General features: G+C 37.3%; 1 protein-coding gene across 4 annotated transcripts in view; it reads right to left on the bottom strand.

The window, feature by feature from the left end:
• Positions 1 to 13,508, bottom strand: part of LOC127574939 (disintegrin and metalloproteinase domain-containing protein 17-like) — a 56,850-nt gene that overhangs the window by 27,886 nt on the left and 15,456 nt on the right. For all 4 annotated transcript variants that reach the window (XM_052024464.1, XM_052024465.1, XM_052024466.1 and 1 more), the window contains exons 4-7: positions 10,200 to 10,288; positions 8,992 to 9,178; positions 5,144 to 5,280; positions 3,282 to 3,371 (exon numbers count right to left, since the gene is read on the bottom strand). In XM_052024464.1, the coding sequence (XP_051880424.1) occupies positions 3,282 to 3,371; positions 5,144 to 5,280; positions 8,992 to 9,178; positions 10,200 to 10,288 (503 nt within the window). The remainder of the gene's footprint in view (positions 1 to 3,281; positions 3,372 to 5,143; positions 5,281 to 8,991; positions 9,179 to 10,199; positions 10,289 to 13,508) is intronic.

Here is a 13,508-nt window from a genome sequence, read left to right as displayed (position 1 = left end):
TGTTGGCCTGCATTAATCGGGATATTGAGTTCAAGAGTTGCAAGATAATGTTTCAGCTCTATAGAACTCTGGTTAGATGACATTTGGAATATTGTGTTCAGTTCTGGTTGCCTCATTATAGGAAGGATGTGGAAACTTTAGAGAGGGTGCAGAGATTTACCAGGATGCTGCCTGGATTGGAGAGCATGTCTTATGAGGATAGGTTGAGTGAGCCATGGCTTTTCTCTTTGGATAAGGTATACCTAAAGTCAGGGTATGAAAATTGTTTTCTGCAGCTGTAAGTCCCAAAGGACATCTCCTCACAGCTGCAGAGGAACTTGGAAAAAAGATCCCATTGTGATCAATATGACAACCGATAACATGGGACTAAGGAGGTTCTTCTGAATGAGTATGAGCAGCTGTGATCAAGTTGAAAAGCAGAAACAATGCTAATAAGCTCTGGATAATGCAGATTTACATAACAGTTCTAGTACCTAACAAAAATAAACCAAAAGCCACTCTGCCTCATCCTCACAACCCACATTGCCAATCAGCTTTGTATCGTAAGAACACAGGAAAATAGGAGGAGGAGGAGGCGGAGTCCTCTCAGCACACCTCCACCACCCCCCCCCCCCCCCCCCCCCATGCCTGCACTGCCATCTAATGCAATCATGGCTGATTTGCTCCAGGGTTCATCTTCCCTTCTGTGCCAGTTTCCCACAACCCTCGATTCCCTGATCCTTCAAATGTTTATCTATTCCCTCTTTAAATACCCCCAATGACCTAGCCTTCACCACCCTCTGGGGTAGAGAATTGAGATTCACCATCCCTGTGAGGTCAAGGTCTGACACCTCAGTTTTAAATGACCGGGCCTTTATCATGCAACACATTCCCTCGAGATTCTCCCACAAGAGGAAACATTTCAACATCTACCCTGTCATGCCCCTTCAGGACCTTACATGTTTCAGTAATATCATACCTTATTCTTCTGAACTCCAAAGAACATAGATCATTTTTTAGCCTCTCATGACAGGACAACATTCCCATCTCATGTATTCACCTAGCAAATTTCTTTTGGATTGCCTTCTAAGCCAGTGTATCTTTACTTAAATAAGAGGACCAAAACTGTACACAGTACTGCAGGGGTGGCATTATCAGTACCCTGTACAATTTTAGTAATACTTCCTTATTTCTAAATTTCAAATCTCTTATAATAAAGGCAATATGCTGTTTGCCTTCCTAACCACTTGCCTGCTATTTTTGGCAATTCATGCACAAGAATATCTTGATCCCTCTGTACTTTGCTCATCTACAATCTTTCATAGATAACTGCCTGCCTTTAGATTCCTCATATCAAAGTGCGTAACCTCGCACTTTCAGACATTAGATTCCATTTGCTAAGTTTTCACCCACTCAATCAACCTATCCATATCCTGTTGCAGAATCTGAATATCTTCATCACAACATGTCCTCCCACATACTTTTGCATCAAACTTGGATACCAATTCTCTGTATTCTGTGCAATAACCAATCTATGCTAACACACTTCCCCTAATACCATGAGCTCTTATCTTGTTCACCAGCCTTTTATGTGGCAGCTTGTCAAATACCTCCTGAAAATCTAAAAATACTACATCTACAGGCTCCCTTCTGTCAACTCTGCTAGTCACATCCTCAAAGAACTCTTGCAAATTTATCAAACATGTACCTTTCACAAAGCCATGTCAACATTATTAATGCAAATCTGGTTTGTCCAGACTATTTGTACATTAATGTCTCCTATGATTATTGGATTACCCTTGTTGCATACATCTCTGATTTCTATTATGCTGTACATTACCAGTATGGTTTGGGGGCCTTGCATCAACACTTCTCAGTGTTTTCTGCCCCTTAATTTTGAGCTCCTCCCAAACTGACTCCACTTTTTCTCTCTGGTGCCTTTATCCTATTCTTTATAACAAGGCAAACTCCTCCTTTTCCATTTTGCACACTTCTACAAGTTAGGTGTACATGAAAGTTAACATGCAGGTAAAGCAAGTAATTAGGAATGCAAATGGTGTGCTTGCCTTTATTATAAGAGGATCTGAGTGCAAAAGAGACACATGCTGGAAATTATATTGTTCTTTGGTATCAACTCACCTGTAATATTTTGCTCAGGTATGGTTTCCCTCTCTGAGAAAGTATACATTGGTGATAGAGGGAGTGCAATGGAAGCTCACCAGATTGATTCCTGGAATGAGCGGATTGTTCTACGAGGACAGATAAAACAGATCGAACCAATACTCCCTTAAGTTAGAAGAGTGAGAGGTGATCTCAACAATTGCAAAATTCTTACAAGATTTGACAGGGTACAGGCAGAGATGACACTCCCCCAGCTCTGGTGCCCGAATCACAAAATAAAGAACTGGCCATTCAAAATTGAGAGGAGGAGAAATTTTTCCCCCAGAATGTGGTGAATCTTTGGAAGTCTCTACCCAAAAGGAATATGAGTCTATCAGTTGTGAATCTATGAGTTGCTAAGTCTATTCAAGTCTGAGATTAATATTTTGTTTTAAACATTAAGGGAATCAGGAGAGCTAGTGCTGGAAAACAGCGCAGAGATAAAAGATCAACCATGATCCTTTTGGATAGCAGAGCTGGCATGACTGGCCAAATGGCCTAGCCTGCTTCTATTTCTAACATTCTTTTTCTCATGTCAGCTAAATGTCTTTTATTTGTGATCTAGCTACCCCATCTCTGAAATACACTTTACATTTTGTTAAACTAAATGCTATATAGCAGGACGTTAGATTCTTGTTAGCTGGCAGCTTGATGATCTTTGTACAGTCACTAGTTAACCAGTTGTACAAAATATCTCTACTGCTGAATGTTGACTCTCAATTTTTATAAAGGGATAATTATATTGGCTGCTTCTCACTCTTGTTGAATCGCTCGCAACTTCTGGATTTTCAATACAAGCTGCTAATTAACAAAATTTACAGGTAAATTGGACAGTTGATAGCAACATGAACTTTACCACACAATCTTCAAAATGTAGACAGGAACATAATAAATATTAGTTTTTATATCATAAGCATAGTCGAATACAGTTCATTTGCACTGAAACTTCAAATGCTTTCTGAAAAGTAAGTCCAATAGGTTTCAGAAGAAGTTTCTAGTAAGGTTATTTCTGCTTAATGCATTAAGCTTAAAATTGAGAGTACCAACTAAGATTAGCATATCCAAGTCAAGACAAGACAAGCTAATGCTTTGTTCAGCACTGTTAAGAATTGAGAAAAAATATTTTGGTTTAATTTAATTACCTCTTCTATCTGCAAACCATAACCTCTGAATCCAGCATCATTCCAAGAGGTATTTCGATAAATGTCATCCACCCGGTCAATCAATTCTATCTGTGTCAAAAAAGGCCACAAGTATCACAAGTACATTAAATCAGGAACTGAGCAATTAGAAAAGCAATTTGTTCAGAATGGACCAAATCACAATAGACCCAGCCTGTGCCTCACACTTACCTTTTAGAAATGGCAGCTCCCAACCTGACTAGCCATCCTTCTAGACAGAGTAGGCCATGAGTGATGAGTAGGTTGCAATTGGTGGAGACTTGGGCCAGCCACTGGACCATTCAATGACAAGCAGCAACTCCATTCAATGCCTGCTAGATGTACCAGCCATGGTGGCATAAGCGGAGATGCCATTTACAGAGAGTAAATTTACAATTACATTACCTCTACTCAGTAACGTAAGGAATACCCCTAGACTCCATGGCAAGTCTAGGGGGTGGAGCGAGATATTAGATGTGCCAATATCTGACCTTTAACTTATTCTGTACACTTGTGCTGCAATGAACTGGCATGGAAGTCTACAATATGCTTATGTACACACTGCATCTTTGAAACTGCCAACTAATCATCAACATAATTCTGCCCAGTACATATTTAAAATTGTACAACTTTCTATTTTTACATACATAGTTATACAACTGCATTTAGATCAATTGGGGTTTCCCTTTCTGTATTATATTTTTATGTCTATCAAGATAACTTGCAAGTACAAATAGGGAAATATTTTTTTTTAACTGAATTCGTATTCAGGCAAAATTGGTACTAAAATGAGAAGCAACTTGGTTATTTTAATTTTAAGGAAGCAAAAACCAACCAGTTATGTATCAGCTTTTAACATCTCCTGGAAAAATAACAATGCAATAACAGAAAACACTTTACCAAAATGGAGGGCAAGAAGAAGTTAATTAGACTATACTTGATTTTAAAAACAAAATTAAGCATAATGACCTGAGACCAAAATATTTTGTTTCAAACAGAATACAATTTAAAGGAAAACTCTGAGCTGTATGGAGTATATTTTAAAAGCATTAAATTCTTAGTTCAGTATTGCAATTGTTCTTTTATAATGCATGAGAGGATGTTCCAAAGGGATTTTACAAATCAAAAACACAAACTTTTCAAAATATACTTATTGATTTAACATTTAAGTGAAAACTTGTATACTAGATCTGTTATTTTGGAGAATGAGGGAAATGGGTTATTTATTGACCAATTTTTCTGCTCACTATCAATGAACATATTGCTGTGCAAACACACAAATGATGTTGGAGAAAGCTTGAGAACCAAGGCATGGTTAAAATAAGCATTATTACCAATGTAAAGGACTTAAGAGGCTATTTTTGTTTCAAATATACAATGCAAGTTAACATACATGTATTTTCTAATTTACAGGCTGTCCCCGGGTTAGGAGCGCCCAACTAATGGAGACTTGTATCTATCAGCAAGCTCCCATAATATTATTAAATATGACAGTCCAACGAATGTACTTACTATCATTCCTACAAATAGCCACACTAGTTTTTTTCTCTCTCTCCACTTTTACTAAATGTTCTTTCTTATCAGTCTTTTGTGCTTTTGATGCCATTCATTACAATATTGTGGAGGCATGGTTACCATATCCAGTGATTTTCGTGTATTTTCTAACTTTTGGACAAAACTTTTGAACCTGTTTGTCACCTGGGGACCTGTATATCACATCTTGGCCTGCTGAGTATTTCTAACACTTGTTTTATATTTCACCCACAAATTGGATTAGGTAAAACACACAGATGGGAATGCTGCAACTGACAAATGCATTGAAATCCATCTTAGGGTTTGCTTACCAAATAATTGATAGTGATGCTCTCTTCTCCTCGCCCCATGTGCCTGAAAAACCGATGATCTGCTACTACTAGCAATTTACAGGTATTCTTCTCGGGATCTAAAGGGACCTTTTGTCGTTTTTGTCGCTGGATATATTCTGTCAAAGAATTAAAAGTTTCTGAGTCATTTGAAAAGAGATGATTTGTATCTTTCTGAAGAAAAAAAAACAAGATACTGCTTAGAATTAGATAGCTGTGCAGGATACAACACAAGAATGGTAAATACTTGGAACATTCTAGTAAAAAAAAGTTTATTGATTCTTCACCTTGGATAATTAAAAATAATAAAATGAAGCACAAATTCTTGATTAGTGCATCATTCACTGGAATGACAAAGTGCTGTTTTATGCACAGTATTTTGTGGTAGAAAGATCTCTAGAAGAATAAAGAGGCTTCCAGCATACTTATGTCAAATGGAATCCATGTAAGAACATGCACATTATCTAATGCAATGGAATCACAGAATCAAAAGAAATTTTACAAAATACCCATTTACCCTATTGTGTCCATGTTGGTCAAAAACAGCACCAGTTTTCATCACTATCTCCAAAGCAGTGAAGGTCATGGTTCCTCAAGTACATATAAAGTACTTTTTAAATATGGCAAGGCCTACTGCCTCTACCAGCCTTTCAAGCAGCAAGTTCCAAACACCCTCCAAGTGAAAAATAACTTTTCCTCATCTCTCCTCTAATGCTTCCACCAATTATTTTAAAACATGCATCCTGATCCCACTATAATCACTTTATTTAGGCTCCTTATAACTTTATATATCTCAATCAAGTCTCCCTCAGCCAGCCGTGTTCCAGAAAAACCAACCCATGCCTATCCAATCTTTCCTCATAGGTAAAGCAATTCTAACTAGTGTTGTAAATAGTTCTAGCATAATTTTGCTATTCTTATATTCTATGCTTTGGCTAATAAAAGAAATATCTTATTTGCATTTTAACCATTTTATTAGTTATCCTGCAGCCTTAAGGATCTGCAGACATACACTTCAAGGTCTGTTTCTACACATCTTTCAATATCCTTCCATTCACTGTGTATTCCCTTGCTTTGTTTCACCTCCCCAAATGCATTACTCAGACTAAACTTAAAGTTGCCATTTTTCTGCCTAACTGACTTAATCACTATATCTTCCTTCAGACTGAAGCTTCGTTGTCCACCTTTTTTAGTATCATCTATAATTTACTTTTTAAATCAGGTTTCCTCCATTTAATATAAGTGGCTTGGAGTCAAGTCAGGGAGACTTGAAGAAAGCCAATTGCAAAAAGGAAATCCAGAGATACAAGAGATTCTGCAGATGCTGGAATCTGGAGCAACACACACAAAATGCGGGAGAAGGTCAGCAGGTCAGGCAGCATCTATGGAGGGAAATAAAGAGTTGACATTTCGGTTGAGACCCTTCATCAGGAAAAGAAGAGGGCAGAAGCCAAAATAAAGAGGTAGGGGGGATGGGAAGGACTACAAGCTTGCAGATGGTAGATGAGTCCAGGTGAGAGGGGGAAGGTAGGTAGGTGGGGGAGGGAGGATGAAAGGGAATGATGGGAGAAACTGAGATGTGATAGGTGGAAGAGGCAAAGGGCTGAAGAAGAAAAAATCCGATAAAAGACAGTAGACCATGGAATAAAGGAGAGGTGAGGAACCACAGGGAGGTGATGGGCAGATCGTGAGGGTGGGGGAGGGGAAAGAGAAGGGGTAAGGGGGCCACAGGAATGAAGGAAAACAAAGGGGGGGGGGGGAGAGAAAGGGAAAACAGAGGGGAGTGGTTACCAGAAGTTAGAGAAATCAATGTTGATGCCATCAGCATCAACAGGGAAATTATTTTTACTTCATATTGTTGAAAAACAGCAAAGAATTTCTGACTAGTAATTTATTTTTTGCAGCAAATTATATAAACAAAAAACCACCATCTTTTGCCAGCAGTACCTCAATATAGTGATAAAAATGCAGAGTTACTCGGTTTTAGTGGCGGAAATAAAGTGCTGGCCAAGATAAGAGAAAGACACAAAGCCCAAAGTGTTAACTGAGACAAGCTGGCACTGTAAGGCACCAGGACTAAATAAGATTACTACATACACATGTAGAAAAAGTGATAAGCCAAATCTATTTGTATGTTGTAACTTCTAATTTACAAGATTTGCAAACAATTTGTAAGTTACATTTTAAGAATTTAATGCAGAAACATTGCCCACTTAGACACAGAAAGTAAACAGTCAGGCAACACTACTATTCACAGTTGAACAAAATAACGAAGCAAAAGGAAGTAGAAGAAAACTAAGTCATAAAGGGAAATAAATACCAAATGTCAAAATGTGTCTTTGACAAGAGTTACAATGCTACATGTAAAACAATACTACTCCTCAACCTTCTATATTTGTGCAACCTACAAACAAAACATTATTTGCAATACTAAAACCATAGAGTTGTAAGTATTTCTCCTTTGGTAATAACTGTTAGTGTTATTTAGATTGTAATCAGTATACTAAGAGCCAATCTGCATTCTGCTTTCACCTTTACCCTACCAGTAAAATGAGAGAGGGTGTTGGGAATCAGCAAACTCTGGGCAGAAACTCCAGGGTGGAACTTTGTTTTCTTAAGTATGGTAGTTGTTTCTTAAATTGCTTCACAATTTTATTCAACAAAGTGCACTTGCATCAATCTGTGAATTATGAGCAAAAAAAATAGCTTTGTTCACAACTTAAGGTTGTCAATCACATAATATCCAACCCATCTCTGAAATTGCAAGCAAAGGGTGACTAAAGCAAATACTTTTTCAATTATTACACACTACTTTCTTAGCTCTGAAAACCCAATCTTCATTGTCTTCCTTCTTCAGTCCAATACCTCTCTGCATTCATTTAAGCATTTGAATCAATATCTCACTCTCATCTTATGAATACAATGGATACTGTGTGGAAAATATATTCAAATCATTTAATTAACATGTTTTAATTCAATTCAACTTATATGCAACATCATAGAGATGTCCTAGCAGCCAAAGTAGGCATTGATGGAGATACATATCCATCCTTCACCTGTCCATCCTTCTGACAAGAATAGCACAAGTTCAGTTTCTATATACTTTCATAAAAAAGAAGGGAATGGAAAGTAGTATAAAATCTAAAACAAAATGTCACTGCACAATTTTAAGAACAGTATCCAAATATGAGGGATTTAACCTGTTTCAGAAGAACTAGTTCTGTTTTGGTAATATCATCTCATTTTTCAGTTAAGAGCTCCATATCTTAAATCCACTTACAACATGATATTATGTAAACTGATGAAATGGTCTCAAAATCAACAGTGTTTCATTTTTTAAAAAGTGCAAGTTCTGTTATAAACTATCTACAAGAAAACATAATAATAAACATACCCTGAAGATTTTAAATCCTTAAACACTAGGCACGTCAATTCAATAACACAGTGTTACATTTGGATGTGCTATGTTCTGGAAAAAATCAAAACTAGCCTCTAGCCTGAGTTTGTAAAATGAGTTTCAAATAAGAATGCAAAATTGGTAACGTATTACTAATGACCGAGTAGTCACCAGGTTATGCAGAATTTTAAAATTCTGTAATTACCAAATAGCTTCAGAGGAAATTAGAGTACTAGGACAAACACATCCAGTGCTCTTGAGAAAAGTTCTTCACAGACATCCTGATGGTTGTATGCCAGCAGAATTATTCTTAAATCAACACTGACCCAATAAAATCCACAGTATGGGCCTGAAGCCACAAACATACATCAGAAGATCATGAAGGAGACAGTAAATTAATACATTTAGACAGCAGTTTCTCACATACACCTACCAGTGGAGGCATCTATGTCAAAATCATCCTCTTCATCATAATCATCTTCTGGCAAAAGCTCAGAATCATTCAGCTTTATATAACCACAGACATTAGATGATTTTAATCGTCCAATTTCCAAGACATTTTCAGATTTGTATGCCAACAATTTTTCAACCGGGGCAGAGTTAATAAATCTCCATAGGGGCTAGAAGCAAAAATTAAAAAACACAAATATGTAATTAGGAATCTAACCAATATAACCTTATACAGGCTGATTTTAATAATTTTATCATAAAAAGACAGTAAAGTTAGAAGAACCTCTATCTATAAATCAGAACAGTAAGAGGGTGCAGGATACACAAACTGAAAGGAGGAGACTGGGGCAGGGGGGGGAAGCAGGGTAAGGTGTGGTGAAGGCAGGATGAGACCAGGAGAGGTGCAGGAAGCAGGGGGAGGGTGACATTTTGCAGCTATAAAAAGAAAAAGGCAAAAAGCATTACTGACTTTGGAAATTAGGGCATAGTCACACAATTTATTGTCTGCCATTGTGGTCACAATACAGAAAGGATGCTAAACAACTAAAAAAAAGTACTGCATAGATTGACTATGTCAATACTAGGGGTAGGAAACTATAGTTATAAGACTCAATGTATCAAGACCATCTACATTGTTGTAAAGGCAGCCTGGAAGAAATGTAATAAATTAAAATAATGAAAGATTTTAGGGTGAATGGGGAAAGAATTTCTTCTGGTTGAAAAATTAATTACAAATAGTCAACTTTTAAATCAATGAGTAGGTGAGAAGTAAGAGGAATCATGGTTCATTGTAGGAAGGGGAAATGTTCTATTCCAGGGTGGCTGAAGGAGAAATCATTGCATTAAGATAACAAAACAGATTAAATACTTGAAGTGGAGAAATTGCAAGCCTAATGATGAGAGAATGGTTCAGTTTTCAATCCCTACTGCAAGTAACTGGCACAGTTAGGATGGATACAATTGCTTCCTGTACATAGGCTTATGGTTCACACATATTAAAATTCCATATCTTCCAACTCTGTTGCATTCAGTTTTAGGCGTATATTAGCTTCAGCACATTACATAGACAGGATGATGTTAGGGATGGAAACCATAGTCATCAGGAGAAACTCTGTACACAAGAAACCTCCCAGTAGCAGAACTTCTGTCAAGCCTTCCCCAAACAAAAGGGTAAATTAAAGGCATGAATACCTCTATGTTATATTCTCCTTCATCGGTAATAATTCTGGCAATAAATTCCTCCTCATCAATAAGAGCACGGACTTTTGAACCTGGTTCACCTTTTATTTAAAAATTGTACAATTAGACTTCTGATCTTTCAATGTACAGTTTCTACTTCAATATAATTTCAACTTTTACAATGATTTTACTTTCAGTTAAAACATCAGAATTTTAATTGAAGGGTTCCTCCAAATATGTAGGAACATATTTGAGTCCAACACAACACAAGATGTGGTTTGATGTTTGCTCTCATTTAGCATGATATGAATGTATCACGTTGTCATGAACATTTACTAATTACAAATTTGGATTATTTTGGCAACTATGAAAACAGCAAGTTCACTGATCAGAGAAAACATGGTAACCACAACAATGTTGTGAACACTTATACGGCACCAATTTTCATTTGGGGGATGTGACAGTGTCATTGTCAATATTAGCATCTGTCACCCATTCCAAGATTGCCCTGAGAAGGGGCTGATGAGCCACCCTCTTAAACTGCTGCAGTCCTGTTGGTGAAGGTACTCCCATGTTGTCAGGTTGGGAGTTCCAGGATTTAAACTCAGGGGCAGCAAAGGAACGGGAATATACAATTCCAAGTCAGGATGTGTATGAATCTGGAGGTGAACCTTCGGGCAGCAATGTTCCTGTGCACCTGTCACTCATCCCTCCTGATGGTAGTGGTTGGGGGTTTGGGAGGTGCTGTTAAAGTAGCTTTTTGTAGATGGTGCATGTTGCAGATAGGGTGCATCAAAAGCAGAGAGTAAGTGTTTAGCGTGGTGTATGTTTTGTTCTGGATGGTGTTAAGCTTCTTGAGAGTTGGTGGAGCTGCATTCATCCAGACAAATGGAAAGTATATCATTACGCTCTTGACTTGTGCCTGGTAAATTGTGGAAAGATTTCAGAGTCCAGAGGTAAGTTGCTCAGGATACCCAGCCTCTGACCTTCTCCTGTACTTACATGACTCGTCTGGATAGGTTTTGGGTCAATGATAAGACCCTTATAATGTTATAGGTCAAGGGTTAAACTGTGTCTTATGAAAACTGGCACTGGTATCTCTAACACTCCCATTTCTAGACACTCGTTTTGTTAGTTTCATAAAATTAAGATTTTCAATAAAGCCTCATTCAGAAACTCCTGAACTTAAATGGAAATACTTGGCTGCTAGAAAATTTAAAGGCTTTTTCCATGCCCCATTATTTCATTCTGCTTGAACTTTGCATAAAATATGCCTGATTTCATCCACTTTTGTCTCACTGGGTAGCTGTCCAGCTGAAAATACTATCACAATCAAGAAGCCGAATAGCATTATTACTAATATAAACACTAATCTATGAATAAACAAAATTTGCAATTACCATGCCGTTTCATATCCCAATTTTAGTCCTTCTATAAATGCTGATTTAATATTTTCCAGAGTGACCTATTTAAGATTTTATTCTTTATCTAATTAAATTTAGACAAAAATATTTCAATTAGTTCTAATTATTTCTGCTATCCTCATTTTGCCACATGAAATCAATTTTTGAAAAGCTACAACTTCTTCAGCTTCAAAAGTTCAATGAATCAAAAACCCAGACTTTGTAGAGTCTCATGCTCTATTAACAGAAATGTCCATTGCCTGACCTATTTAGCATTTTCACCATTTTCTGTTTGTATTTCATATTTTCAGCATCACAGTATTTGTTTTTGTAGGACTGACAATTATTTTTATTGATTAAAAGCCTGAAGACAACAGTCTAATAACCTCAAGAATCCACCACCCGGGCAAGAACTCGCTGGCCATTCAAATTTCAAGAGTAATGCAGTCCCAATGTGTGCTTATCCTCTCACTCACTTATGGTGCATCTTTTTTAACCCAACCCTTCCATTCACATCCACCTACAGAAAGTTTTGAGAGTGCTTACTACACTACAAAACATCAAAACCATACTTCCCACCTGAAATGGTTCATAAATTTACCAGCAAATCTGAAAATTTAACTCCAGCAGTTATTTATGTTTCAACTGGACCCATAACATAGTTATCTCAAAGCTCTCTGAAGGGCAGTTGACCGTGCTATAATAGTGCAGTGAGAGGAGGAAGAGAAATAAAGGAAGGAGGCTAAAACGAGCAAAAGCCAGGGGGAACTTCTTAGATGGTTTTAAGTCCATGAAGAGGGATGGAAAAGCAGAGATGTTTAAGGAAGTGGTTCCAGTGGTCAGGAAAGGAGGAAGGAAGAGGAGAAAGTCCCTTGGACCTGGGAAACCTTGTTAAGGTCAAGAATGACTTGATGAAAAACTTACCCTAGGATATAGCACAGGGCACAGCAGTATTGATAAGCAGTTTACCAATGGTAGAAGTGCTGCCTGCAAGGAATTACATTTCTGCAAGAGGAGGATGGGTAGCAGGCAATGTTGCAGACATGGAAAAAATAAGTACTGTAGTTCTTCTTTAAATGCTGAACCTTGAGGTCAAACGTGATCACAGCTATTTGGCAGACTTCTTCCTACTTTTAAACTCAAAAAACCATGTTTACTTTAGTCTATAAAGTCTGGCCTTTTGATTTGCTGAACTTTCAGAAATAATGAAAATGCATCCTTTCAACACTTACTTTCATCTGGAGAATGAAGGGCTGCAAAAGCAAATTGTAAAATAAAAGCTTTTATCTAATTACAAAGTGTCAACAAATCAGATATGGAGGAGGAAACTGAGCTCAGACATTTCAGAATTCTGGATAAATTGTGAGGCAGCTGATAGAGACAAAGTTGAGGCTGGATATTCTTTAGGCATTTGCAGAAGATGGCTGAGTTCAGTTTTGTATTAGATAAAGAAGTTCATGGCACAAAAGACCACTTGGTCCATCACAACATAGCCAGTTGGATTTTTTTAAAATCTTAGTATCAGATAAACATTCAGAAATAACGACAACAAAACAGAGCAGTTGATCTCATTTGGAGGTGTTGGGATTGTAAACCAACGCAGTTTAGGAGTGGAGATATTCATATGTGGTATCTGATATAGTACAGGATGCAGGTAGAAAAGCTTCAGATGATGTAATGCTTCATCTGAAAAGATGGAAAGGGGCAAGCTGGTTAGGAAAGTACTGGAACAGGTACTGAAACTTCAGAACATAGGTATAAGATTAGGCTATTCAACTACCCCTACTCATAAATTGCTTCTGCCACATAATTAGATCACACTTGATGTGCATGTTAAATCCATTTGGCTTCCTTGCTTCTACAACATTTTGTACATGTTTTTAAATAAAAATATCAATTGTGGTCTTGAAACTTTCAA

The sequence above is a fragment of the Pristis pectinata genome, chromosome 10, assembly GCF_009764475.1.
Source record: "Pristis pectinata isolate sPriPec2 chromosome 10, sPriPec2.1.pri, whole genome shotgun sequence".
Lineage (NCBI taxonomy): Eukaryota > Metazoa > Chordata > Chondrichthyes > Rhinopristiformes > Pristidae > Pristis > Pristis pectinata.
This window is presented reverse-complemented; position numbering and strand designations above follow the sequence as displayed.